The sequence below is a fragment of the Convolutriloba macropyga genome, chromosome 12 (assembly GCF_964194025.1).
Source record: "Convolutriloba macropyga chromosome 12, txConMacr16.3, whole genome shotgun sequence".
Lineage (NCBI taxonomy): Eukaryota > Metazoa > Xenacoelomorpha > Acoela > Convolutidae > Convolutriloba > Convolutriloba macropyga.
Window position 1 is genome coordinate 37,757,522 of NC_134479.1, and position 25,556 is coordinate 37,783,077.

Below are 25,556 nucleotides of genomic sequence, written 5' to 3' on the forward strand. Positions count from 1 at the left end.
ATTTTGATTTTTATTACACTTGCCAATTTTTAGGGAACAGTAGAATTTATTTGCTTCTCATGTGTTTCATTTTTCCTTTTTATTTTTTTTGTTTTTTGTTGACAATCGAGGTAAAACTATCTTGAAACTCATTGCATTGTTTTCAGGTTTGTCTTGCAAGCAGCCTCTTTAATGATAAGGTATCCATGTATTTTGATATAAAAATGTTCTTTTTCGTCACAATCTGCCCCTGTCCCCTCCCAGAAGTACTGTATTGTTAGGAATTTCGTGTTGTGTTGACTCTGAAATAATTTTGTTTAGTCTGTGCTTTTCAAAAGACAGATTATTATTTTGTTTATCCACTCAACTTTTGTTAGTTCTTCTCAATTGCTCTTGGATGAGTTTCATCGATATACTTTGAATAGACTCCAGAAATCTTACTAATATCATTATCAGAAAGAATTGTTTCCGTCTTTTAGGTTCAAAAAGAGATATAATCAAAATTAACCTCCGCTTTTGTGCACTGCTTCGTTGAAAATATAGTCTAACTCTCTTGGGTATATTTTGTATCATTGGTAATATATTTTTATTTTAAATTGTTATCGGTTTTAAATTTAAGTTGCAGTTACTCTAATTAACATCTATTAGAGTATGGTTGTATTTTTTATCTTGTAGGCTGCGTATTAATGAGCCCTTTTAACGCATTTTTACTTAAGCAGTTTTCAAATCTTAGCTTACACTTTTTTTCAAATTGTCAATATTGCAATCTCTACAAATTACATTCATTCGATTAGAAATCAAATATCCTTCAATATGAAACCCACAAAAACAGCAACTTCTCCTTAATTTCAGCCAAAAGTGTTTGATAGCCGTTCGTTTTCAAAGTAATAAAGTCTTGGTCATCTGAGAGCAAGGTTTCAGTCACAAACAAAATAGATTGCGGAAAATTAGGATTTAAGAAAAGTCCGGTTCATCGCAGTTTCTAAAGAAAAAACTAATGATCTGAAGAACAAAAACCTGTTGGTTTTACCCATATTCAATTACTTTAATTGTATACGTATATACTTCTAATACTATTATTATTTTAAAGTTCGAGAGTACCAAAAATGTTCCTAATTCTGTCTGTTATTACCTGCGTATTTTTTTAAAAAAGTATCTGGAGCCAACGAGAGCAAATGTCACTCTCGAACACATCCAAACATCTGTACGTTGGAGTGAGAGAAACTCTCAAAACGTCCCTGCTTTTGTCATAATGGAAGATTAGGAAAGTTTTATTCCTCTCAAAATGAAACAGCGAACGTCAGTCTATCACTTTTTGTACAGACTTCTGTTCCTTTTCTTCCTCCCATCTTTCAACATTCCGTTTTTTCTCTTCTGTTTGATTTTGAACAAAAGAAGTCAAAACACCGAATGTCACTGTGTATTTTTCTGCGGATGAAGAACATTTGAAGGTCTTCCCTCTCTCCCTCTCCTCTCGTTTTCTTTTTTTTTCTCCTTTTTGTTCTTTTTTTTTGTTTTTCCCCTCCCCTCTCGTCCCTTCTCCGTCTCCAGACAGAAAAAAAGGAAAAACAGGAACAGGCGAGCAACAGCTTAAAGAAAGAAAAAGGAGGTTTTTAAATTCACAAGAGACTCTTTTCTAAGCTGAATACGTTAAATACCGTTAAGAAGAATCTTATGCACATTTAGGCGACGGATAGCACAATTTTGTTATCAAATCATTTACGAATAAAAAAGTTACTTTTTATATAATTTTTTTTCAATTCAGAGTTTATGCCAAGAACCGTCAGCATTAATCAATGGGTTTATTTTTTTTTCATATCAAATTAGCTCTCATATTTCGGCTTTTTCTTGACTCCTTTCTCCTAATTGCGTTGTTCAAATCGCTGACAGAGTTCATCCGATCGTAGCCAATCGCATTGTTTCCCTTTGAGTCCATTAGAGACAATGCTTTGAAATTCCAAGCAAGAGTGGGGGTCAATGGGGATAATTTTTTTTTGAGGAGGTGGGGTGGTTGTTAACAGTTTCTAAGAGTAGGGGTTTATTTTTTGGAGGGGGGGGAGGGTTAATTGATGCAAGAGTAAGGGGGTAGTGGGGGGTACAACAACGCAAAAGTATGGGGTAAAGGGGGTAAAAAACGCAGTAGTGGGTAATGAGGGGTAAAACGACGCAAGAGAGGGAGTAAGAGTTCCATTACCCCCTCTCTTGCCTCATTTTACCCCTACTACTCCCTTCCCTTGCGTCCTTTTACCCCCCAATACCCCTCCTTCTCTTGCGTCGTTTTACCATCCATTACCCCCACTCCTACACCGTTTTACCTCCATAGTTGCAGAGTGACAGCGTTGAACCCACAACTTCTGCCCCCTGAGGTAGTTCGCCTCAGCCCTCAGACGACCGATGCTTGTCCAATACAAACCGTCCCATTTATATGAAATCAGCATTTTACCACCTCTCTTACATAAAATTACCCCCTAATCTTATATCTCTTTGGGGGATAATATTTGGGGTAAATTCTAATTAGTTTTCGTAAATTTGTTTGATCAGAGCTGTTTTGGATCAGGAGTGAGCTGATCAGATCGTAAAATCTGGAGCCTTCTCATCGGAGGGAAAAAGTAAGAAAGATGTGAAAAAAGTTGACTGAACCTGGAATATCATGTGGGCAGCTTTTGCTGGATATTTTTCGCAGAGCGAGACAGATAACAGAACAGGTAGTTGAGCCAATTCAAATTTTGTCAAAAAAAATTTGGGAGAGAAATATTTCAAATTAAAATCCCAATTGGATTGATATAGCAACCGGCATATCCTGAAGTTCATATATCCAGACCCTCTCAGACGAAAAGTGTCCATATCCAGACCGTCTCAGATGAAAAGTGTCTATACCCAGACCGTCTCAGACAAAAAGTGTCTATATCCAGACCCTCTCAGACGACAAGTGTCTATATCCAGACCGTCTCCGATGAAAAGTGTCTATATCCAGACCGTCTCCGATGAAAAGTGTCTATATCCAGACAGTCTCAGAGGAAAAATGTCTATATCCAGACCGTCTCAGACGAAAAGTGTCTATATCCAGACCGTCTCTGACAAAACGTGTCTATATCCAGACCCTATCAGACGAAAAGTGTCTATATCCAGACCGCCTCAGACGAAAAGTGTCTATATCCAGACCTTCTCAGACGAAGTGTCTGGATCTAGACCATACCAGAGGGAAGGTTCTTTATTCAAGTTCTATATTCAGACGTTCGTAGTTTCATTTTGCAACTTTCGTGCGTTCATGTCCAGACTTTCGTCCATTCATGTTCAGATTTTCGATGTTTCCAGACTATGTAATACTGAACGCATGACGCCCCCCCCCCGTGCGTTCATCTTCGGCATGGCCATACTTGCTTCCGAATGCGATCTTCACCTGGGACGCATTCAGGATTATGAGGGAGGGGCGAAACTGAGTCATTCAAAGTTAGACGCAAAAACATCTTAGATAGGTCTCAGTTTACGGCGTAAATGTGACTCAAAGAATTTTTCATTTTAATTGGTACAAACATTGAAGAAATTTATATACATAAAACGGGGGGTAATATTTGGGGTAAACTCTAATTAGTTTTCGTAAATTTGTTTGATCAGAGCTGTTTTGGATCTTGAGTGAGCTGATCAGATCGTAAAATCTGGAACCTTCTCATCGGAGGGAAAAAATAAGAAAGATGTGAAAGACGTTGATTGAACCATTGGTACAAACATTGAAGAAATTGTTGGTACAAACATTGTTGGTACAAACATTGTTGGTACAAACATTGAAGAAATTTATATACAAAAACGTTTGAGTCTACTCTCTGCCCCCCCTCCCCACTCCCATCTTAGTGAGTAAATATTTTCACACCAGCCCCAGTTGCACTATATTTTTACTTAGTAACGTACTAAATAACAGCTCATATATTTTTAAGTGGGGATTATAAAAAACCTTGGGGGGGGGGGGGGCAGAATAGATCTGAACTGTATATGAAGTATATCGAAATCATTTGATTGAATTGTAAAAGTCAAATTGGGCTAATAATCAAAATTTCTCTTCGTTTTTTACTTCATGCAGTTCATTGTCATCGCCAGTACTCCCGGCGCCACTTCCGGGTACAAAATGGGGCTCGGGAGGGTCGTCGAATTTGTGGATACCCTGGATTAGAGCCCCGTAATAGATCACAACGGCTAGGAGGCCTCCAGAAATGGGTCCTACCCAGTAGATCCAGTGATAGTCCGCAAAGTCCATCATTATAAGTGCGGGTCCGAATGATCTGGCTGGATTAAGACTGCAGCCGGTGTATGGAGCCATAAAGAAGACACATGCTAGTACCATGAAGCCCGCAGAAGTTGCGGGGAAGCCCTGAAATCAAACAACCTAAATCATTAAGCAAGTCCAGACTTCAAATGGTTTTCCTGAGCACAAAACGTCTAAAAATTAGCTAAGATGCGTACAAGATATTTTTGTGTTTTAATGCGAGCATTTGTAAAAAAAACTTTTCCATTAAATGTAACTATTGTTTTTTTCCACCGAATCAGTAGTCTTGGTTGATAGAATAGTGGATTCATACAATAGTGGTATCAGTTTGCAATTTTTTTCAAAGATTTGCCAAACTTTGAAGGTTGTGAGATGATTATATGATAGCTGTAAATCGACAACAATTATCTTCAGAATAATTTGCAAATCTGGAACAGATAAAAATGAAGTAATAATTTCAAAAAAACTTTGAAAAAAAAACTGGAACAAACACAATCTGGCTTGTGAAAACATTACTATTATTAAAACGCACGGTGACTTGAAAGTGAAATCTTTAAAACTTTTTAGAAAGTGGGCAATATTGACCACAGATTTGGTTTTTTTATGCTAAATTGTTCTTTGATGCTAAATTGCTTCATCAGATGATTATTGAATGAGAACGTACTTGAATTGGAACTTAATGTAATCATGTGCTCAGAAAGTTCTCAATTTTTTTTCCAAATATTGAAAAAAATAAATTACATTAAAATTATTTTGACTAGTAATATTCCTAGAATGGGATGAGAACGATTGCAGAACAGTATGAATTTGTCAATTTTCCTTAACCTTTCGGAAGAAAAGACCAGAGAAACAAAAGTCAGAAGTTCAGCTTTAATATTATCATAGAAGAGAACCTTCATAAACCTTCGTTTTTAAAACATAATTTTGTCTAACGTGGAAGGTCGGTATTTTGTTGACTAACATAATGTTCCGACTCCTCTTATACATACATTTCGCTCATTATTTGTCAATTAAAAGACAGAGGGTGAAAATTAAAAAGAAATTGCGCAAAACAACGTCTTGTTATAATAATAAGTAAAACTCAGAAGGGTGAAGGAAAAAAATTAAAACCTCCAAAAAAATTTAAAAATAAACTATTTCGACGAAACAATGATTAAAAATTCGACATCAAAATCTAATGTTTTGAGCCAACATCCACGTGTCGTTTCTTTGAATGGCGCCCGAGTTTGATAAAAAGGGTTAAATGAGTGCTCTGAAAGACCAACAAAACCACAAAACTTGTTAAAAACTGTAAAAAATTCACCAAAAGTTATCAGTTTAATTAAAAGATATTGCAAAAAGTGAAGATATTCTGTAAAAAAAATTAAACAGTTTGTTCAGTTAAAAACGCAGACTCAACAAAAAAATAGTGATCCTACAGATGTCGTGAAGCCAGAAACTAGTTATGGAAAATCGTCGAGAAAATAACCGTTCAAAAGCGCCTCAAAGTTTCAGAATACCAAACATTCACTGATAATTTAGCAAACAGCCAATTTAGGCAATCTGAGCTAATATAAGTGCAATTAAAATAAAGGTTTGATCCTATAAAAATCACCGACTGGACGAAACCGATTACTCCCGAGCATGTTAACTTTTTTCCAAATTCGTTCCTGTGTTCTTCGAAACGGTGTTCATAATTCCTAACTAAATTTATTCCATATCTAAGCGAGTACCTGTCAAAACTGAGAAACAGTTGAAAAAACAGAGAATGAGTGCAGAAACTTGAAAGAAGTTTGCAATAAGTAGGAATAAACCATTAACAAATACATAATTAGGTAATTTTACTCAGGAGAATTTATATTGAAGACAAACGTTGAAGTTAAGTTTTCTATTGAAAAAACTACAAGGTTTATTTTAAAGAGAAGTAGAAGTTGCAGTAAGGAATGGCAAAATCTGCCTAAAATATCTATCTCGGTGCCAGAGAAGCAAATTAGTCAAAAAAATTGACTCCTCAAAATCTTCGAATGAAACACACATTGCTCATTTATATAAGTGATCCAAAAGGCTAGTAAATTTTATCTCGACAGAAGAGAACATTGGCTGACATTTCTGAATATAATAATTTTTCTTCAAGTATAGCAAAAAAATCAAGGAACTAATCAGCTGAAAACTTGATTGTCCGCGAATGCGCAGAAATGTAGGGTCACGAGGAAAAAAGTTACAAGGAAGAGAAGTTTGCAGAAAGCAAAAAATTGGTTGAAAACCTTTGAAAATTTAAAAAATCTATGTAATTTGGCAACAAATACCAATTCAGCAAAATGTCAGCGATCATCGTTCAGCTTTAAATGTGAAATCAATGGCATCATTCTAATTTGTATAAACTTAATGTGAAAAAACGAAAAAAATTTTTCAAGGAATACAAGAAAAATGAATAGAAATAGAACTGCAAGTCAATATCAGTACTGAGCCAGTCTGAATGCAAGTGTTCATTCACATCTCATTACTGTGCACGTCTAAAAACAAGTGTGACAAGTTTTTGCCAAGGCTTGGATTACACTTGCAATTGGTTCACAAATCAAAACCAACTTTTCAAAAAGTTTTGTGTGAAAATTTTGTAACGTGCCACAATTTGTGCATTAATTTTATGCACTTTCTCAGGGACCCTGGAAACTGATACCAACAGATATCAAGTGACAGCAGGGGACTCGGGGAGGTCAAATGGCTAAAATTGGACAGTTTTCAGGCGTTTCAGCCGTTTTCAACAGTTTTTCAGGCGTTTGGAGACAAATTTTAGGCAAAAATTGGCATTTCTTGCTATTTCAGATTTATCAGATGTCCGTTTTCCTATCAGATGAATTATTGCGAATGGGGGTAATGCAGTTAGGGTCCCCTTGCTGGCGCGAGGCCCCCTGTTAGCCGCCACCAAGCGCCAATGTAGCCAATTTTGACCCAAAATGTACCAAATCAGCCAGAATATGGCTCTAACCAAAATCTTTGAAAAATGCCAATTTTTCAGATTTTTCAGGCGTTTTCTTGGATATTCTCGATTTTCTTGCGACTGATTTCGGTGTTCGTTTGGCTATTTCTGAAGTTTTTTTTTGCTATTTTTGACGTTTTAATTTCGATAGATTTGTTATTTTCGATAGATTTTTGTTTTGGCTATTTTTGACATTCTCCTGGCTACTTCTGGCTTTCTTTTTTTTTTTACTATTTTTGACAATTTTGTTTACTATCTTTGGCGTTTTTTTTGGTTTCTGTTCACTTTTTTCGGCTATTTTTTACGTTCTTTCGGCTATTTCTGACGTTTTGTTCGGCTACTTTTGACAAATTTTTTTGCTAATTTTGACATTTTTTAGACGTGCCAAGTCTTGGCCGAGACTTGAATTTAGACTTGCACGGGTAATTAACGATAATAGCCCGTATGAGTTTATATAATCAAGTTTATGAATTATAATCGATATTGCCTTTTCTGACGTTTTTATTCGGTAATTCTTGACGATTTTTTCAGGCGTTTTCTTGAATGTTTTTGATGTTCTTCGCGGCTATTTTTGGTGTTCTTTCGGCTATTTCTGACACTTTGTTTGGCTATTTTTTGTGGATTTTTTCTTTTTTTTCTACCTCCTACTTTTGACGTTTTTTTGGTATTTTTGATAATATTTCGCCTATTTTGGACGTTTTGTTTGGCTAATTTCGACATATTTGTTTGGCAATTTTTGACATTCTCCTGGCTAAATCTGACTTTTTTTTGCTATTTTGGACTTTCTTTTGGGCTATTTTTGACAATTTCTTTGGCTATTTTAATGGATTTTTTTTGGCTATTTTTGACATTCTCCCGGCTACTTTTGACGTTTTTTTTTGGCTTTTTTGACGTTTTTTTTGGATGTTTTTGACGTTTTGTTAGGCTAATTTTGACGGATTTTTTTGCTAATTTGTTGACGTCCTTTTGGGCTATTTTTGAAATTCTGTTTGGCTATTTTTGACTGTTTTTTCGGCTCTTTTGGACATTTATCCGGCTACTTCTGTCGTTTTTTTGCAATTTTTGACGTTCTTTCGGCTATTTTTGATGTTTTGTTTGGCTATTTTGACGGGTTTTTTGACTATTTTTGACGTTGCCCCGGCTACATTTGATGTCTTTTGTTACTATTTTCGATGTTTTTAGACGTGCCAAGTCTTGGCGAAGACTTGCATTTAGACTTAAACGTCTTGGCCAAGACTTGCATTTAGAACTGCTTGTCTTGGCCAAGACTTGTATTTAGACTGACAGTGTAAAAAGTGACATGATCATAACTCTGAATCAGTACTGATATAAGACATGCAATTAGACGTGCGCAGTACTGATATTGACTTGCCGTTAGGTACGGGAGGGAAAATCAGCCAAGTTTTCACACATCTCTAGAACTGAAATAATAGCTCGGCAGTGATTTAAATGATACAATATAAACAAAAATTGTGAAATTATCAAATTTATAACAAAAACGTAGCCGGCAGAATGCCGGAATAGCTGCGAAAAAATGAACCTGCGTGACATATAATAGAGATAGAAACAGATACAGATCTAAATTGAAAAAAAAATCGACGCCGCTCAAATAAAATAGGTAAGAAACATTCAGCGATAAATTAATAAAGCTCGTCAAAATTCATTCCTCAGAAGCCTCTTATTAGGGACCTTTACTGCACAAATGCGTTCCTTTGACCTTAAACAAATAAGTTTTAAAGTGCAAAAGTCCTTTTATTGAGTGAGGTAAGTCACGTATGATCAAAATCTAATCACGCAAATAACCTAAAAACTTTCGCTAAAGCGAGTGAGAAATGACGTCACGCGCGCAAATGCCGTTAGTGAGAGGAAAAAGTCAATCAGAAAATTTGACTTTTTCAGCTTTGTTGTGTGAACAAATGTAAAACGAAAAAAGAGCGTCAGACGACAAAACAAAAAAACATAGCAGGACAAGTCTTGACGCACAATTCAAAGAATTTTCCTTGACTAAACAGAAAACTAGACCTAGAATGGACTATGAGTGAATTGAGAAAACCAATTAAAAATCAGCACAAAAATTAAGAAAAAAACAGAAAATCAATGTCAAAATGCCGCATGTGAACAAAAAAACCAATAGCGAGAAATGAAAATTCAATTCAAACAAAAAACTAGGCCTAGAATGAGCTGTGAACGGATTGGCAAAACCATTTAGAAAAAAATCCGATCCAAAAAATCGAAAAAAAACAGTAAAAGTCAGAGTGAAATTGCCGCATGTGAACAAAAAACCACTACCGAGAAACCGAATTTTTGTTCACACACCGTTTTCTCACTCTACTTTAAATTTCGAGCGAATAAATTCCACGCCGCAAAATCACTCGCTTTTTCGCTCCACTTCCTGACTCGGCGTGACCAAAATCGCTACTCCAATTTGACTTCAAAAATCATGAGAATGTGTGAAGAGATGTTAAAAAAAAACATAGCCGGAAGAATTCCGGAAACGACTCGAAGTTAAAATCTGTTTAAACGCCATCCAAATACTCATCAGAAAAAACTTGCCTCCACTAATTTATGATTTTCTCGAAACTAAACCATAAAACAAAGTAAAAATTAAAAAAAATCAAATCTGTTAAAATATGATAAAAGATCTGATCAAATTTTGTCATAACCTGAGATCCCGAAATAACTATCCCTGCCAAAATTACCTCATCAAAACAACTAGTACTTACTAAAACGACTCAAGTGAATGTTTTAGAATACTTGAGGCCAAATTATGAAAAAAAGCTCTTAAAACAACTTGCACAAAAAACTGGAAAAGTTAGTAAATTTCGTAATATTACAAAAGCATATAAATCCAAAGAAAAATTCTTTTCAGCAAATAGGGCATCCAGATGCTCGCAAAAAAAGATAAGTCATAACAGTCTAAGAAACTTGTCTCAAAAAAAGGAGAAAAACCCGAAAAACTGCAAAGAAAAAATTAAGAAAAATAGTTCCAATTTTCGCCTTTTTTGTCATATTTCTCAACAAAAAAATGATTCATATCCACAATTGCCCATACTTTTTACTAAACAACTAGAACAACTACTATGAACCCTAAATCTCCACAAACGCCAAAAAAAATTAAGGAATAGAAAAGGCATTCAAAAACAAATTCAACAAAAAAAATAAAAACTTAATTAGTTTTTTTAATAGTACAAGGAAACATAATGCCGAATAAGGTTCCTTTGCAATTAGAGCAATGAAAAGCTCAAAAACCAATGGGCAAGTCATAATAGGCTAAGAAATCTGCTAAGTAACTGGCTAATAAAGGAAAAACTGAAAAAAATCAAGAAAAATGGTATAAAATTTCTCAATTTTTCTGTCAATTTTCTTAAGAAAAAAATGATATATGCCAAGAAAACTTCAACCAATTGCTATCTGAATATTCTTTAAGTAACCAGCTTCTATTCAAATCCCACTTAAAGCATTAAAACAATAAAACAGGCAAAAAAAATTTCGTCTAAAAATCAGCAAAACTGATCAAAAACCTCGAAAATAGCATTAAACTCAAATTAACTACTTGAAACCTTCAATTCCTATCGAAACAAAAACAAGCCTATAACCAATACAATATCATAATCAAGACTCATGACGATCAAAAGTTGCAAAAAAACTGCTTTTAAAAGCCGCACGTGAACAAAAAAAATTTCGCTCGCTTAGAGAAAATTTTTTCACACATCAATTTCTCGCTCTCTCAAAAACAGCGGTGTGAACAAAAACCACTCTCTTTTCGCTCCGCTCTTCACTTTTGTTCAGAACCAAAATCACTCCAAATTTTTTCACGCGTTTCATTTCCTGCTTGAAAATTCACTCCAAAAATTGATTAAAAAAAGGACTTCTCCAATACTCCTCTTCGAGTCGTAAAAAGACAGCGCCCCAATACAATTCAAATTCTTTGAATTGTAAAAACAACCAAGAGCACCCCAATATAGCTTCGCTCAGCTTACAGCTTCGCAGCTATAACTAGCACAAAAGTTTATGAATTTAGTGTGATGCGTTATTGATCACAATTTTTTAAACCCCATTTTGCAAACTCCTCGAAAAAGACGAAAGTCGAAACATACTGAAACTTAAAAATCTACGTTTGGTGGGCTATAGTAACACCACTTTTGGCTTGCTACGTCGAATGTATCGATCAGCCAAATTTTTCTGAACAAAAACCAGCGGAGCATTTATTTCCACCCCCTTTTAATAATAATAAATTAATAAATTGTCTCCATCAGTCAATAAATAGCTTCACAATTACCTTTACAAATACAATCACATTTAGTTCGACCCCCTTTTATGTGAGCAGGAACAATAATTGCCAACTGTCAAAGTAATTAAGGGGATAAAGTGAGGTTAAAAATTTTGACGTTAAAACCAAATTGAGGTTGACATTTTCAACAACTTCGGCTAACAGGATGCTGAAGCTTTGAAGGGTTGTTTATTTGAGCCCGACTGGAAGATTAAAATTGGTAGTTTGGCTAAAATGGCCTGAACACACGCGACTGAGAGGTTGTTGCCAGCCCAACTTGGTAACAACCTCGCAAATCCACCAGAGTTAGGTTGCTTTTTTTAAAAAAAAAAACAGTTGTGTTTGACGTTTTGTTTGGCTATTTTTGACGGGTTTTTTGGCTATTTTTAATGTTGTCCCGGCTACATATGATGTCTTTTGTTACTATTTGTGACGTTTTTAGACGTGCCAAATCTTGGCGAAGACTTGCATTTAGACTTAAGCGTCGTGGTCAAGACTTGCATTTAGACCTGCTTGTCTTGGTCAAGACTTTTATTTAGACTGACAGTGAAAAAAGTGACATGATCATAGCTCTGAATCAGTACTGATATAGGACTTGCAATTAGACGTGCGCAGTACTGATATTGACTTGCCGTTAGGTACGGGAGGGAAAATCAGCCGAGTTTTCACACATCTCTAAAACTGAAATAATAGCTCGGCAGTGATTTAAATGATGCAATATAAACAAAAATACTGAAATTATCAAATTTATAACGAAACTAGCATAAAGGTTTATATATTTAGTGTGATGCGTTATTGGTCACAAACTTTCAAACCCCATTTTGCAAACTCCTCGAAGAAGACGAAAATGGAAACATATTCAAACTTAAATATCTACGTTCGGCTGGCTTTAGTGACACCAGTCATGTCTTGCGCTACGTCGAATGTATCAATCAGCAGAAATTTTCTGAACAAAGAACCAGCTGAGCATTTAGTTCCACCCCCTTTTATGTGAGCCGGAACAATAAATGCCAAGTGTCCAAGTAATGCCAAGTGTCCAAAGGGGCCAAAGTGAGGTTGAAAATTTTGATGTTAAGGCCAAATTGAGAATGACATATATCAACAACTTCTGATAGCAGGATGCTGAAGCTTTGAAGGGTTGCTTATTTGAGCACGACTGGAAAATTATTTAGGTAGTTTGGCCAAAATGGCCTCAACATAAGGGACAGAGGTTGTTGCCAGTTCAGCCCAACTTGGAGTTAGGTTTGAGCTCTTTAACAAAACAGTTGTGTTCCTACAATCATTTCAAAGGTTTTCCATCAATGTTGAGAAGACATTAATGTTCAGAGATTTTCAGATTTCACAGTAATCGGTATGTTGTTGCAGGATCTGGTTGACCCTCTGAAAAATCTTTACACGACTCAAAACTTTATGGAATTAAAAATGGAAAAATCTCATTTAAATACTACTGCTGTGATGTCAAACATCATTTTTTAATGTTGATTTCTCAAAACTAGAAGTGAGTTCGGCAACAATACTCTAACAATGTTTCCTATTACATGCGCACCTCGAAATCCTTTTTGGGGTCTGGATCTGAGATGACAAGCACAAGTAGTACCAGAATCATAGTGCCAATGATTTCTACTACCAGACCCTGGCCCATGTTCAGCTCCGGCTTCAATCTGTTCATACCCAGATGAGTAGCGTCAATCCACTCTTCGGGGGCAATCCAGTACACTAAAGCTGCGCCAGCAACTGCTCCTGAAATAGAAGCGATTTCTTAACAGACATCAGTGCAATTTTTTGTATAAAAGACCCTAGCCTGAACCTCCTCATGAAAAGCACAGAAAAGACTGAACTATCCATGAACAGCACAAAAAGAGCAGTTTTAACAGCGTATTAAGTTTATATGACTATACAACTATTGCTGAATGTGTGTGCTTAACAATAGAGTTGTGATGACCTGCCACATTCATATAAAAAGTTCATTTGAATTCTTTCATGACTGAAAAAATTCACTTTGACACTTTTCTGTCAGGATAAACCACTCTTCCCAAAATTCTGGCGGTCGCAACAAAACAATTGATTCTACATTTAATTTAATTTTTTTCCACAAAAAACCTCGAGCGAAACTGCATGCTTATTTAAAAAAAGCTAAATCTAAAGTTGATGCCGGAGTAAACACAAGCCAGTCTCAGAAGACAATATTATTTAGGATGACTAGTACTCTGTTCATAGCATATTCTAGCCTGACCAGTCCACAGGTTATAATGGTACCAAATCGGTGTAAAATAATGTACCCATCCTAACAACCACCTCCTTCTCCAAAATTCGGCTTGCTTGCCCACATTTTTATCGTATAAATTGCGTATTATGAAATACCTGCTCAACTATTTTTTCCGAAAAATAGTTGTCAATCTACATGGAGTGACCGGTCAATAGTAAAAAATTTCTCGAGAAAGTGGAACAACTTGTCAATAAAAATCCGGAAAGAAAAAACCAAAAAAAAATTAAGGAGAAATTAACTAGAGAGATAATCAAATTGCATGAACGCGTTCCAATAGATAGACCAAGTATAAAGTTTTAAAAATTATTTTTAATAGGATTTTAAGGACCAAACTTTTCATATGCTTTTAAAGTGCTTGTTAAATGTAAATGTTTAACCAAATTTTTGTTTTGGTTATAAAATTCTGAATTTACAATTTCAAGATTAAAAAAAACTAAGTGGGATTTATTATTTTTGTCCGAGAACTTCTTAAAAAGTGATAAACAAATCAAGAGGTTGAAAATAATTGATAAAACTTTGCAGCTATTTTGAACAAGAATTTAGTAGGTGCACAAAGTTGTAAAAATTGCAATATGACCTTCCAATTTGGCACAATTGTCCATTTTGGCACTGAAAAAACATTTTGGACAATTTTTCAAAATCGATGCAATTTTCAGGATTTGATCGGTGTGCGTAAAAATTATTAATACAGCAAAGGATGCCACCTGCGAGCGCCAACTGGGCCACGCTGGGTTTAAAAGGTGCCCAAATGTCTAAAACAGTGTGACCTCTATATAATCAGAGTAAAACTTGGTCTAGGACGATTTCTTCAGAGCTGCCCCGGTTCGATGGCTGACTTAAAAGAACTCACAAGTTTCCAATGAAGGATAGTTATCTAGAAAGAACTTACAAGTCAGATGTTTAACTTGTAAGAACTTACAAATCAGATTTTTAACTTGTAAAAACTTACAAGTCTGATGGTTGTCTTGTAAGTTTCTTCAAAACTTCACTATAAGTGTAGAATTAGATATGTGCTTTTACTTCATTTACAAATTCGAATCGTATTATGTCATGATTCGTCAGATAAAAACTTCAAGAACACACGAAAATTTATTCATGAAACGTGTGTGTGCGTGTGTGTGTGTGTGTGTGTGTGTGTGTGTGTATGTGTGTGTGTGTGTGCGTGTGTGTGTGTGTATGTGTGTGTGAGTGCGTGTGTGTGTGTGTGTGTGTGTGTGCTTGTGTGTGTGTTTGTGTGTGTGCCTGTGTGTGTGCGTGGGGGCGTGTGTGTGTGTGTGTGTGTGTGTGTGTGTGTGTGTGTGTGTGTGTGTGTGTGTGTGTGTGTGTGTGTGTGGTGCGTGTGTGTGTGTGCGCGTAAACAAAATATTTCTGTCAAGGAACTATTCAGGAGGAAAGAATCCACAAAAAACCCTCAAGGAACGCTCGAGGAACTTTCGTCAAATTTCTGATAATTGTTTTTTTCTGATGTTTGCTTTTCAGAAATTTTCTTCAAATTTCTCTGTTTTTTGCAAATAATATGTGTCAATGCACAAATGTGTGCACATTCGTGTTCGAAGTTCTCATGTTTTTCCAGAGATTAGGCAAGACAACGGTATAACGTGTAAGAGCCTTGTAAGATCGAATGGTAGACTTCTAAGAACTTATAAGTTGGATAGTTGACTCCTCAGAACTTGTAAAGTTTTGTTAGTAAACTTGTAAGAACTTGTAAGAACTTATAAGTTTGTTGGTAAAATTATTAGAACTTGTAAGAAAAACTTATATGGCGACGCATAAACTTATAAGAACTTGTAAGAAACTTGCAAGTTATTACAAGTTAATCATGCTCATCTTGTCTCAACCCGGGTGGTTTTTTGTGCACAAGCTAACTCGAGCGCAGGAAATTCTGACCGCAGTTTCTAAAAATATCAAACAAAAAATGACTAACCTATGAGTTGTACAATTATGTACATCACTCCTTTGACAAAATGACACCGCTTGACGACCATCATGGAAATTGTTACTGCAGGGTTTATATGACACCCTGATGTTGGCCCAATTATGTGAATCAAGGTCATGATAATAGCTGCGAAGGTCAACCCTGGAGTTATCAAATTGTCGATATGTTTTCCACCACCTTCGTCGTATTCACTCGCGACAATGTTCGACAGTCCGACATAGATCATGATGAATGTTCCGAAAAGTTCGGCGAATACGGCTCGCCACAGTCGTAAATCTGTGAAGTCGTGGGCTATGTGTAAGAGCCCTTCAACTGCATGTTTTCGGTGAAAACCCATGTTGCTGTTTCTTTAAGTCCGAGTTTACCTACAAGCAAAAGAATGAAATAAGCCGCGCTAAATAATATTACATGGAATTGTGTGTCAATCACCCTTCTTTATGAGGAAAATATTGCGCGTTTTACTCCAAATTTGCTATAAACTGAAATATGGATTAATCTGGAACGACATAGAAAATAGGAGAAATGTCATTGAATATTGGAGAATGTCAATAAACTATGGAATGCGAAATCAAGTTGAACGCTTTAATATATTAATAGGCTGCAACTATTTTATATTGTGAATTAATATTTTAGACAAAACCGAATTTATCATGCTGTTAAGAATGATTCTGAATTTGTATTTTCACCGAAGTTGCAGAAAATTTAACTAAATTTAATTTAAAAAAGAGCAATTTTAGACACTTCTGATTTTAAATGCTAAACAAATTGAACTGCAAAGAAAATTTGTACATGCTTTTTAGATTATAAGGACGAATATAAAAAAATGACATGGCGTATTTAAGCGTTCGTTCACGTCAGTCTATTGGAACGAAAAGTTGTTCAATGATGAATAAACGGGAACTTTTTTTGACAAAATTTAAGCGTGAACTCGACGAATGCGAAATTACGAAGAATTAGAAAATTTCAGATGAACATAATTGAAGTCGACGTATTAACGCTCATTCTTCTACTTCTATTTTCAAGTCTTTATAATAATTGTATTTCAAGCCAAATACTATTGAATTCGTTCAATGGCTTATAAGTTGAATATCCAGCGTCGAATTGTATCATGGTAAATTTTAGCATGCATATATAATACTATTATGTTGATACATGTATACCGTTGGCTCTTTCCTGTCTAAATCTCTAAATCAGTTCAGCATTTTTCCCTTTTTCCCTTTCTTGCTGAAATAAGTCCCACAGTTGGTTATAGAGAAATCCTAAAAATTTGTACCTTGCCCGCGTGCTGAAAAATTAAAATCCACACAAAAATTCTGAAGAAATATATATAAAGGTTAAAGGATAAATGAAAGCGAATTTTACGCCTGGTACTGGTTAAATATGCTTCGAATACTCATGTATATCTGAGTTAGTAAATAATCGCTGATTTGCAAAATGAAGTCGTTGCTCTCTGATTCAATTTATCAAGAGCGGTATAAAATCAAATAAAAATTAAGCAATTGACCGCGAATTTTTTACCTTTATTTTTTTGTTTTTTTTTGTTTTGTTCGTGTTTAGTGAAGAATTCGATGAGACTACATAAAAATGTGAATGAAAGTGAAATGGATTCACGAATGCGACTTTTATGCCGTAATGGTTAGATATGCTTCAATAGTTATAAATATTTGATAACTATCAGAGTTGCTGATTTGCAAATTGATATCGTTGCTCTCTGAATCAATTTAGTCTGAGCAGCATGAAGTCAAATCAAAATAAACAATTGAGATAGCCAAGTAATTAGTAAAGGTAAAACAAAAGTTTGGTTATGATTTTTGTCACCGGCTACTGAGTTATTACATGTACAGAATATTTTCAGACTGATTTGCGTCTAAAGTGATGATTAAATAAAGAGCTTTCTTTAATTGTTCAAAATGCGTGAACAAACTGTTTTTTTTTCAATATCGCGTTTATACACGACACGTTCTGGCACGAAGATTTTTTATTCACGATTATATAATTTGTTATCTACTTAAGTCTTATATGGGCAGGTCTATGAACTCGCGAAATTGAATTTGCAAAAAGTAATGCAAATAATTGATCTTTTGCTCTTGAAGCAAAAAGGTAGAAGAAACGTGTCCTTTACATTGCTGCTATCTATATAAGGCGAAAAATATGCTAAAAAGTAATAAGTAAGCAAACTGAACAATTCTAGAGTCACATTTTTTTACCACTGTTTGCTCGGGACAATTCCGAATGGTTGTTTTGTAAGATATTACAAGATTCTGACAGAATCTTAGAAATAAATGTCTGGCTATAAAAAATTTTCTGACAAAATCTTTCAAAAAAGACATTCGTCTCACAAGAATCTATCAATATAGCCATTCTCCGTCTTAAGGAGTCCGAAAAGATAGCATTTTGTCCTAAAATATCTAAACTGATGATCGTGAGACAAGCATTAACAAAAACAAATTTGGGATTAATACATTCCAAAGAGATTCTAAAAAAATTGAAGTCGATTGGAACTTTTTTTTTCAAAAATTTGAAATTTGAAAACCTTCTTTGGTTTAATTCAGAAATTGTAATTTATTAAATTGTTTCCTGAAAAAAAATGTAATCAAGCGTAAGTTAACTTTGTAAACAAATTTGCTTCAATTTTTCTTAGGGAGACACTTACTTTTCAAAATGCCTTCAATCGTAATTCGAGTGCGTCAACTGCAACTATTTCGACAAATTTTTGCGTCAACTGTTTGACAGTTGTAGAGCGAGTTAGCAACAAAATATCCCACACAAAATTCAAACATTTTGAATAACTTGTACTTGCTGATTATTAATTGAGCGGACCCATACTAACGTCACAGAGTATCTCATTCCTGAAACATTGAAAAACAATTAAAAACAGTGCTGGCACATGATAAAACCCGTGTAAATCACAAACTCAGTCTGTGAAGATTAACGTCAGTTTGGCATGAGTAGTAAAGGAAAGTGACTAGAACCTCAACGGGGGGGGGGGGGGGGGGACGGACAATTTTTGCAATGCACATCTACAACGGGGTGGGACACTTTATAGGTTGCAAAAGTTGTCCCCCTCTTTTTTTGACCAAAAATGGAAAACTTTTCGATTGATTTTAACTTTGTTCAATTTGTTTACAAGCTTGACCCAGTTTTTGTTACGACTAACTGTTTGCTGCGGGGTCTGTTTGTTTGTTTAGAACAGTGATATAAATTAAGCACTGCTATTGCTAGCATTGCGATTACATGTTTTGTGAATGATGTGTAAACTTGAGATATCTAGGCGGGGAGTTCATCTTAGAAGATCTCAGACAGTTTCGCGTGGGTGAGGGGCGATAAAATTCTGTTGACTAGTGTAAAACAGATAAGTTGTTCATTCTAATAGCTTCTTGCGTTATTAGTTTTTTCCATCCTTTATTTTGTTTAATATCCTGTACTTTCAATCTTATACAAATGATTCAGTCGCTTATAAAAGAACGCAAAAAGACAGAGCAGCAACGGGATGTAGCCCGCGAGCATAGAGACCGTGCGATGAACAACTTTCGAAGTTGTATGGTACTTGTTGATGCACTCAACCGGCAGCTTAACACCGTTACTCGTGAACGAAATAACGCTATTTGTGAAAGAGCAAACGTCGAGCGAATGCTATACCAGTCCCAGCGCGATATAGAAGTTCTGTCCTATCGACACCGAAGGACAGTAAGCGAGCGGGACCACAGTGATCGTCTCCTTGAAAATGTGCAGCGAGAAAGAAATCGAGCATGGGACACAGTTGCTCGGTTACGCGTCGAGCTGCAGAACTCTCGGGTAGAAGGATCACTCGAACCAGCAGTCCAACGTGCGCCTCCTTCTTATCCAATTGTGGAACAACGAAGAGCAGCCGAAGAAGCCGAAAAAAAATATAAAAAATCTGAAAAGACAAAGACTGGTATAGCAAAAACTAATCCAGTGAAGGACAAAGACTCAATAGACAGAGATTCAACTTTCTGATTGTTGTCCAATTTAACCTATTCTTTATACGTTTAAATTTATTTTTGACCAGTTAGAGATCGAGACAGATGAATAGCTTGAGGAATATTATCACTAAGAATATTAACATGCCATCTTTAACAACTCGACTCGAATTGCAAAGATTCCAGTTATTAGGTATTGATGAAAATTAACTTGTGCATCGGCACCTAGGGGCTTATACGCCGATTCGGCCATATGGATCTTTACTACTTTTGTTTCACAGAGTGACCCAGTTTTTGCCGCATTCTCTTTCATCTCAACCCAGCGTAGTAATAGTTGACTACTATTTGTGTAACCAGACAGTGTATATTTACTGCTTTCTCTCTCAACCAACGCTACTTTGGAGCTATGGCAAATAACATAGATGCTACTTTAACATACTTTCGTTTATCAGACCATTTTTTTTGTAAAAATGTCAAAATTCTAGGTTTTTTTATGTGAAATATGGGCCGCTGCTAATTAATTGCGGCAAGATAAAACTGTGACTTGTCAACATATCTAACAATTATTATCGGGGTTCAAAGGAAACAAATTTCTTTGAGTTTTGGCTTAAAAAACATGGGCTATGATGATATAAAAACTTCGTCTGGTTAAAATTTGGTTGAAATATTTGAGTTTCATTCTCCAGCAAATTGTTCTACTATTCGGTAGCTTTATTTTTTGGTTTTTATTCTAACAAAATTTTGACTTCTTTTTCTTCACTTTCTTCTCAACGCAATCTGTCTCTGACGACAGAAAACATAAATCAATCAAAAATTGGCGAATTTATCTATAGGATCTCATTGAAAAAAAAATTTAAAAACCAAAGACTGGTACAATTGAGAAACAAAGCAACTTGATGGATCTCAATTAGGGAAGGAATTAAACAGAAAAGGTTTCCTGAGATTTTCAATGGCTTGTTTTTATTGTTTTGTATCTAAAATTCGTCAATTTTTTCTGGCAACACCACCACATTTGTCATTCAGTATGATTCTTCATCAACAGTATTGGTTCATCAGATCTTGTCAGGTTTCTCTAGTAAGTGGTTTGTTTTGAAATTACGTGGCTGTTATCTACATTCATATACGAAAGAAAAGTGGAATTGGAATAGACTTTTTCATTGCTTCTGTAATCGTGGTTTAAAAAACACTGATTCGGCATTCAAGCCCGCGAATTTTTTTTTCAATTTATACTTTTTAAAATGATTTGTACAAACATTTGCCTTTTGATGTGTCTTGTTTATACAAAAATTTAACCTGTCTATTCAATTAATCTTCAACTAGTGGTTCTTAAACTTGATAATGAGTTCAAGCAAAGGCCAAAGTTTCTCTCACTTAATCGGTTAGTTGGTAATTTTAAGTCAATTTCAAAAATCCAATATTCCGATGATAGACTGTGAACTCGGGAGGTTGAGCACGCCGTAGAAGTTCCGGCCGTGAACTTTTGAGATTGGTCTTGCAAGATACCGAAGTGGAGATCAAGCAGCTGCTAGCAATCCAGCTAGCATTTCGCAGCGCACAATGGGGGAGTTTTGTTTCGGGGTGGAGGATTTTTGATTGAGACTTGAAATAGCTGCGACTGGTTTCCTGAGAGGAACTTTTTACTGAGAGAGTTGTTACTAGCAATAGTTTTGAACAACAACTTGTGGAATACAAGAAGAGGAGGGACCGAGCGTTCCGCACTTCAACAAAAACTCAAAAAATTTCATCTTAATTGGTGCTTACTTATTTCATACTTCTGTTCGCGGGCTTTTTAACAGTAAAAAACTTAGTTAGTCTGTAAGTATGCATACGCCAATCACTGAGTTCAATCTTCATCAGTTGATGAATAGTCTATAATGCGAGCTCGTGGTTTATTTGCAGCTCCTTTTTCTGCTTTCTTTTTTCTCTTTTTATTTTCCGGTGCTACCAAAGTGACTTGATTGTCACTTGAAACAGTAGCGTTATCCGATTCGACTGCTTGGTCCAATATAAAGCCATCGCAAGCCGGGTCTGTCGACGATCCACTGTCTGAGAAATCTGACAATTTGTCAAAATCAACAAGGTTTTCATTCAATTCGTCCTCGCTATATTCTCGCTGATGAAAACCTGGGTCGGGAATAGAATTGAAACTTGTGTTGTGTATGCTGCTGGGTTGTGGAATGCTTGTTTGCTGCTGTTGTTGTTTCTGCTGCTTGTTTTTGTGCTGTTGAGTTGTGCTGTCTTGCGGCTGGTGCTTTTTTTTTCTGCTGAGTTTTTTGCTGCTGTTCTTTTTCGCTTTCTTCATCCTCGGAGCCCCAATCAGGGTCGTTGACTATTGTGCGGAAGAACATGTCATCTCTCAAAGATTGATGTCCATAGGGCAGAGTTGATACTTGGTCATTCATGATGAATCGCTTATCATCATAACCCGACAACGACTTTTTATTCACAACAATTGTGTGGAGCCTGTGGTTGCTCGAAGCTATTCGGGTGTTGAGGACTACCTCACCACCAAGAAGAGTTCTTTTGTATAATTCGTGGGTCATGCTGCGCCGTGCATCTTTTGTTACTCTTTTCGCTGATTGCTTAGCAGGGCCTGAAATGAAAATTTGTTTTTTCAAAAAAAAAATTTCAAATTGTTTTAAATTTTTCAAAAAATTTAAAAAATTTCAAAAAAATAAAAATTTTTCAAAAAAAATTTAAAAATTTTCAAAAAAAATTTAAAAAAATTTTTCAAAAAAAATTTTCAAAAAAATTGAAAAATTGTTTTTTCAATAAAAAAATTTTTCAAAAAAATTTCAAAAAAAAATAAAATTTCAAAAAAAAAAAATTTTTTCAAAAAAAAAATGTAAGAAATTTTTCAAAAAAAAATATTAAAAAATTTTTTCAAAAAAAAAAATTCAAAATAAAATTTTTTTCAAAAAAAAAAAAATTTTCAAAAAAAAAAATTCAAAAAAAAAAAATTAAAAAAAAGTTGAATGATTGTGTGTAACAAGAACTTGAGTGAAAAACTTATAACTTCAAATTGTTTCAAATTTTTCAAAAAATTTTAAAAAAAATTTCAGAAAAATAAAAAAAATTTTTCAAAAAAAATTTAAAAAAATTTTTCAAAAAAAATTTTCAAAATTGAAAAATTGTTTTTTCAATAAAAAAATTTTTCAAAAAAATTTCAAAAAAAAATAAAATTTCAAAAAAAAAAAATTTTTTTCAAAAAAAAAATGTAAGAAATTTTTCAAAAAAAAATATTAAAAAATTTTTTCAAAAAAAAAAATTCAAAATAAAATTTTTTTCAAAAAAAAAAAAATTTTCAAAAAAAAAAATTCAAAAAAAAAAAATTAAAAAAAAGTTGAATGATTGTGTGTAACAAGAACTTGAGTGAAAAACTTATAACTTCAAATTGTTTCAAATTTTTCAAAAAATTTTAAAAAAAATTTCAGAAAAATAAAAAAAATTTTTCAAAAAAAATTTAAAAATTTTCAAAAAAAAAATTTAAAATTTTTCAAAAAAAAAATTTCAAATTGTTTTAAATTTTTCAAAAAATTTAAAAAATTTCAAAAAAATAAAAATTTTTCAAAAAAAATTTAAAAATTTTCAAAAAAAATTTAAAAAAATTTTTCAAAAAAAATTTTCAAAAAAATTGAAAAATTGTTTTTTCAATAAAAAAATTTTTCAAAAAAATTTCAAAAAAAAAATAAAATTTCAAAAAAAAAAAAATTTTTTCAAAAAAAAAATGTAAGAAATTTTTCAAAAAAAAATATTAAAAAATTTTTTCAAAAAAAAAAATTCAAAATAAAATTTTTTTCAAAAAAAAAAAAATTTTCAAAAAAAAAAATTCAAAAAAAAAAAATTAAAAAAAAGTTGAATGATTGTGTGTAACAAGAACTTGAGTGAAAAACTTATAACTTCAAATTGTTTCAAATTTTTCAAAAAATTTTAAAAAAAATTTCAGAAAAATAAAAAAAATTTTTCAAAAAAAATTTAAAAAAATTTTTCAAAAAAAATTTTCAAAAAAATTGAAAAATTGTTTTTTCAATAAAAAAATTTTTCAAAAAAATTTCAAAAAAAAATAAAATTTCAAAAAAAAAAAAATTTTTTCAAAAAAAAAAATGTAAGAAATTTTTCAAAAAAAATATTAAAAAATTTTTTCAAAAAAAAAAATTCAAAATAAAATTTTTTTCAAAAAAAAAAAAATTTTCAAAAAAAAAAATTCAAAAAAAAAAAATTAAAAAAAAGTTGAATGATTGTGTGTAACAAGAACTTGAGTGAAAAACTTATAACTTCAAATTGTTTCAAATTTTTCAAAAAATTTTAAAAAAAATTTCAGAAAAATAAAAAAAATTTTTCAAAAAAAATTTAAAAATTTTCAAAAAAAAAAATTTAAAATTTTTCAAAAAAAAAATTTCAAATTGTTTTAAATTTTTCAAAAAATTTAAAAAATTTCAAAAAAATAAAAATTTTTCAAAAAAAATTTAAAAATTTTCAAAAAAAATTTAAAAAAATTTTTCAAAAAAAATTTTCAAAAAAATTGAATTGTTTTTTCAATAAAAAAATTTTTCAAAAAAATTTCAAAAAAAAATAAAATTTCAAAAAAAAAAAAATTTTTTCAAAAAAAAATGTAAGAAATTTTTCAAAAAAAAATATTAAAAAATTTTTTCAAAAAAAAAAATTCAAAATAAAATTTTTTTCAAAAAAAAAAAAATTTTCAAAAAAAAAAATTCAAAAAAAAAAATTAAAAAAAAGTTGAATGATTGTGTGTAACAAGAACTTGAGTGAAAAACTTATAACTTCAAATTGTTTCAAATTTTTCAAAAAATTTTAAAAAAAATTTCAGAAAAATAAAAAAAATTTTTCAAAAAAAATTTAAAAATTTTCAAAAAAAAAAATTTAAAATTTTTCAAAAAAAATTCAAAAAAATTGAAAAATTGTTTTTTCAATAAAAAAATTTTTCAAAAAAAAAATTTCAAAAAAAAAATTTCAAAATAAAAATTTCAAAAAAAAAATTTAAAAAAAATTTTCAAAAAAAAAATATTAAAAAATTTTTTCAAAAAAAAAATTCAAAATAAAATTTTAAAAAAAAAAATTTTCAAAAAAAAAAATTCAAAAAAAAAATTTAAAAAAAGTTGAATGATTGTGTGTAACAAGAACTTGAGTGAAAAACTTATAACTTCAAATTGTTTTAAATTTTTCAAAAAATTTTTAAAAAAATTTCAGAAAAATAAAAAAAATTTTTCAAAAAAAAATTTAAAAATTTTCAAAAAAATTTAAAAAAAAATTTTTCAAAAAAAATTTTCAAAAAAATTGAAAAATTGTTTTTTCAATAAAAAAATTTTTCGAAAAAAATTTCAAAAAAAAAATTTCAAAAAAATAGTAATTTCAAAAAAAAAATTTAAAAAAATTTTTCAAAAAAAAATATTAAAAAATTTTTTCAAAAAAAAAAATTCAAAATAAAATTTTTTTCAAAAAAAAAATTTTCAAAAAAAAAAATTCAAAAAAAAAAATTAAAAAAAAAAGTTGAATGATTGTGTGTAACAAGAACTTGAGTGAAAAACTTATAACTTCAAATTGTTTTAAATTTTTCAAAAAATTTAAAAAAAAAATCAGAAAAATAAAAAAAAATTTTCAAAAAAAATTTAAAAATTTTCAAAAAAATTAAAAAAAATTTTTCATAAATTTTCAAAAAAATTGAAAAATTGTTTTTTCAATAAAAAAATTTTTCAAAAAAATTTCAAAAAATAAAATTTCAAAAAAATAAAAAATTTTTTCAAAAAAAAATTTAAGAAATTTTTCAAAAAAAAATATAAAAAAAATTTTTTCAAAAAAAAAAGTTTTCAAAAAAAAAATTTCAAAAAAAAAAAATTAAAAAAAAAATGAATGATTGTGTTTAACAAGAACTTGAGTGAAAAACTTATAACTACCTTCAGCAAGCTTTATTGAGTACAGTTTGGGTTTCAGT

The 25,556-nt window shown here is 32.3% G+C and overlaps 1 protein-coding gene across 3 annotated transcripts; it reads right to left on the minus strand.

Moving 5' to 3' along the window:
• Positions 1-3,976: 3,976 nt before the first annotated feature.
• On the minus strand, positions 3,977-17,510 carry LOC142350995 (aquaporin AQPAe.a-like). Of its 3 annotated transcripts, none has more exons than XM_075403036.1 (4): positions 17,184-17,510; positions 15,654-16,030; positions 13,010-13,203; positions 3,977-4,342 (listed from the first exon to the last, which is right to left on the minus strand). In XM_075403036.1, the coding sequence occupies exons 2-4, from the start codon at positions 16,000-16,002 to the stop codon at positions 4,022-4,024; spliced, it is 864 nt and encodes a 287-aa protein (XP_075259151.1). In that variant the 5' UTR covers positions 16,003-16,030; positions 17,184-17,510; the 3' UTR covers positions 3,977-4,021. The 3 variants fall into 3 exon arrangements, with proteins under 3 accessions (XP_075259151.1, XP_075259149.1, XP_075259150.1); XM_075403034.1 differs by having other exon boundaries at positions 16,939-17,509; XM_075403035.1 differs by lacking the exon at positions 17,184-17,510 and having other exon boundaries at positions 15,654-16,689.
• Positions 17,511-25,556: the final 8,046 nt, after the last annotated feature.

Coding starts and splice junctions, on each gene's coding strand:
- LOC142350995 (XM_075403036.1), bottom strand. CDS start 16,002: ATGGGTTTTCACCGAAAACATGCAGTTGAAGGGCTCTTACACATAGCC. Junction 13,204..15,653: donor CATAATTGTACAACTCATAG/GTTAGTCATTTT, acceptor CTTCTATTTCAG/GAGCAGTTGCTGGCGCAGCT. Junction 4,343..13,009: donor ACCCCAAAAAGGATTTCGAG/GTGCGCATGTAA, acceptor GTTTGATTTCAG/GGCTTCCCCGCAACTTCTGC.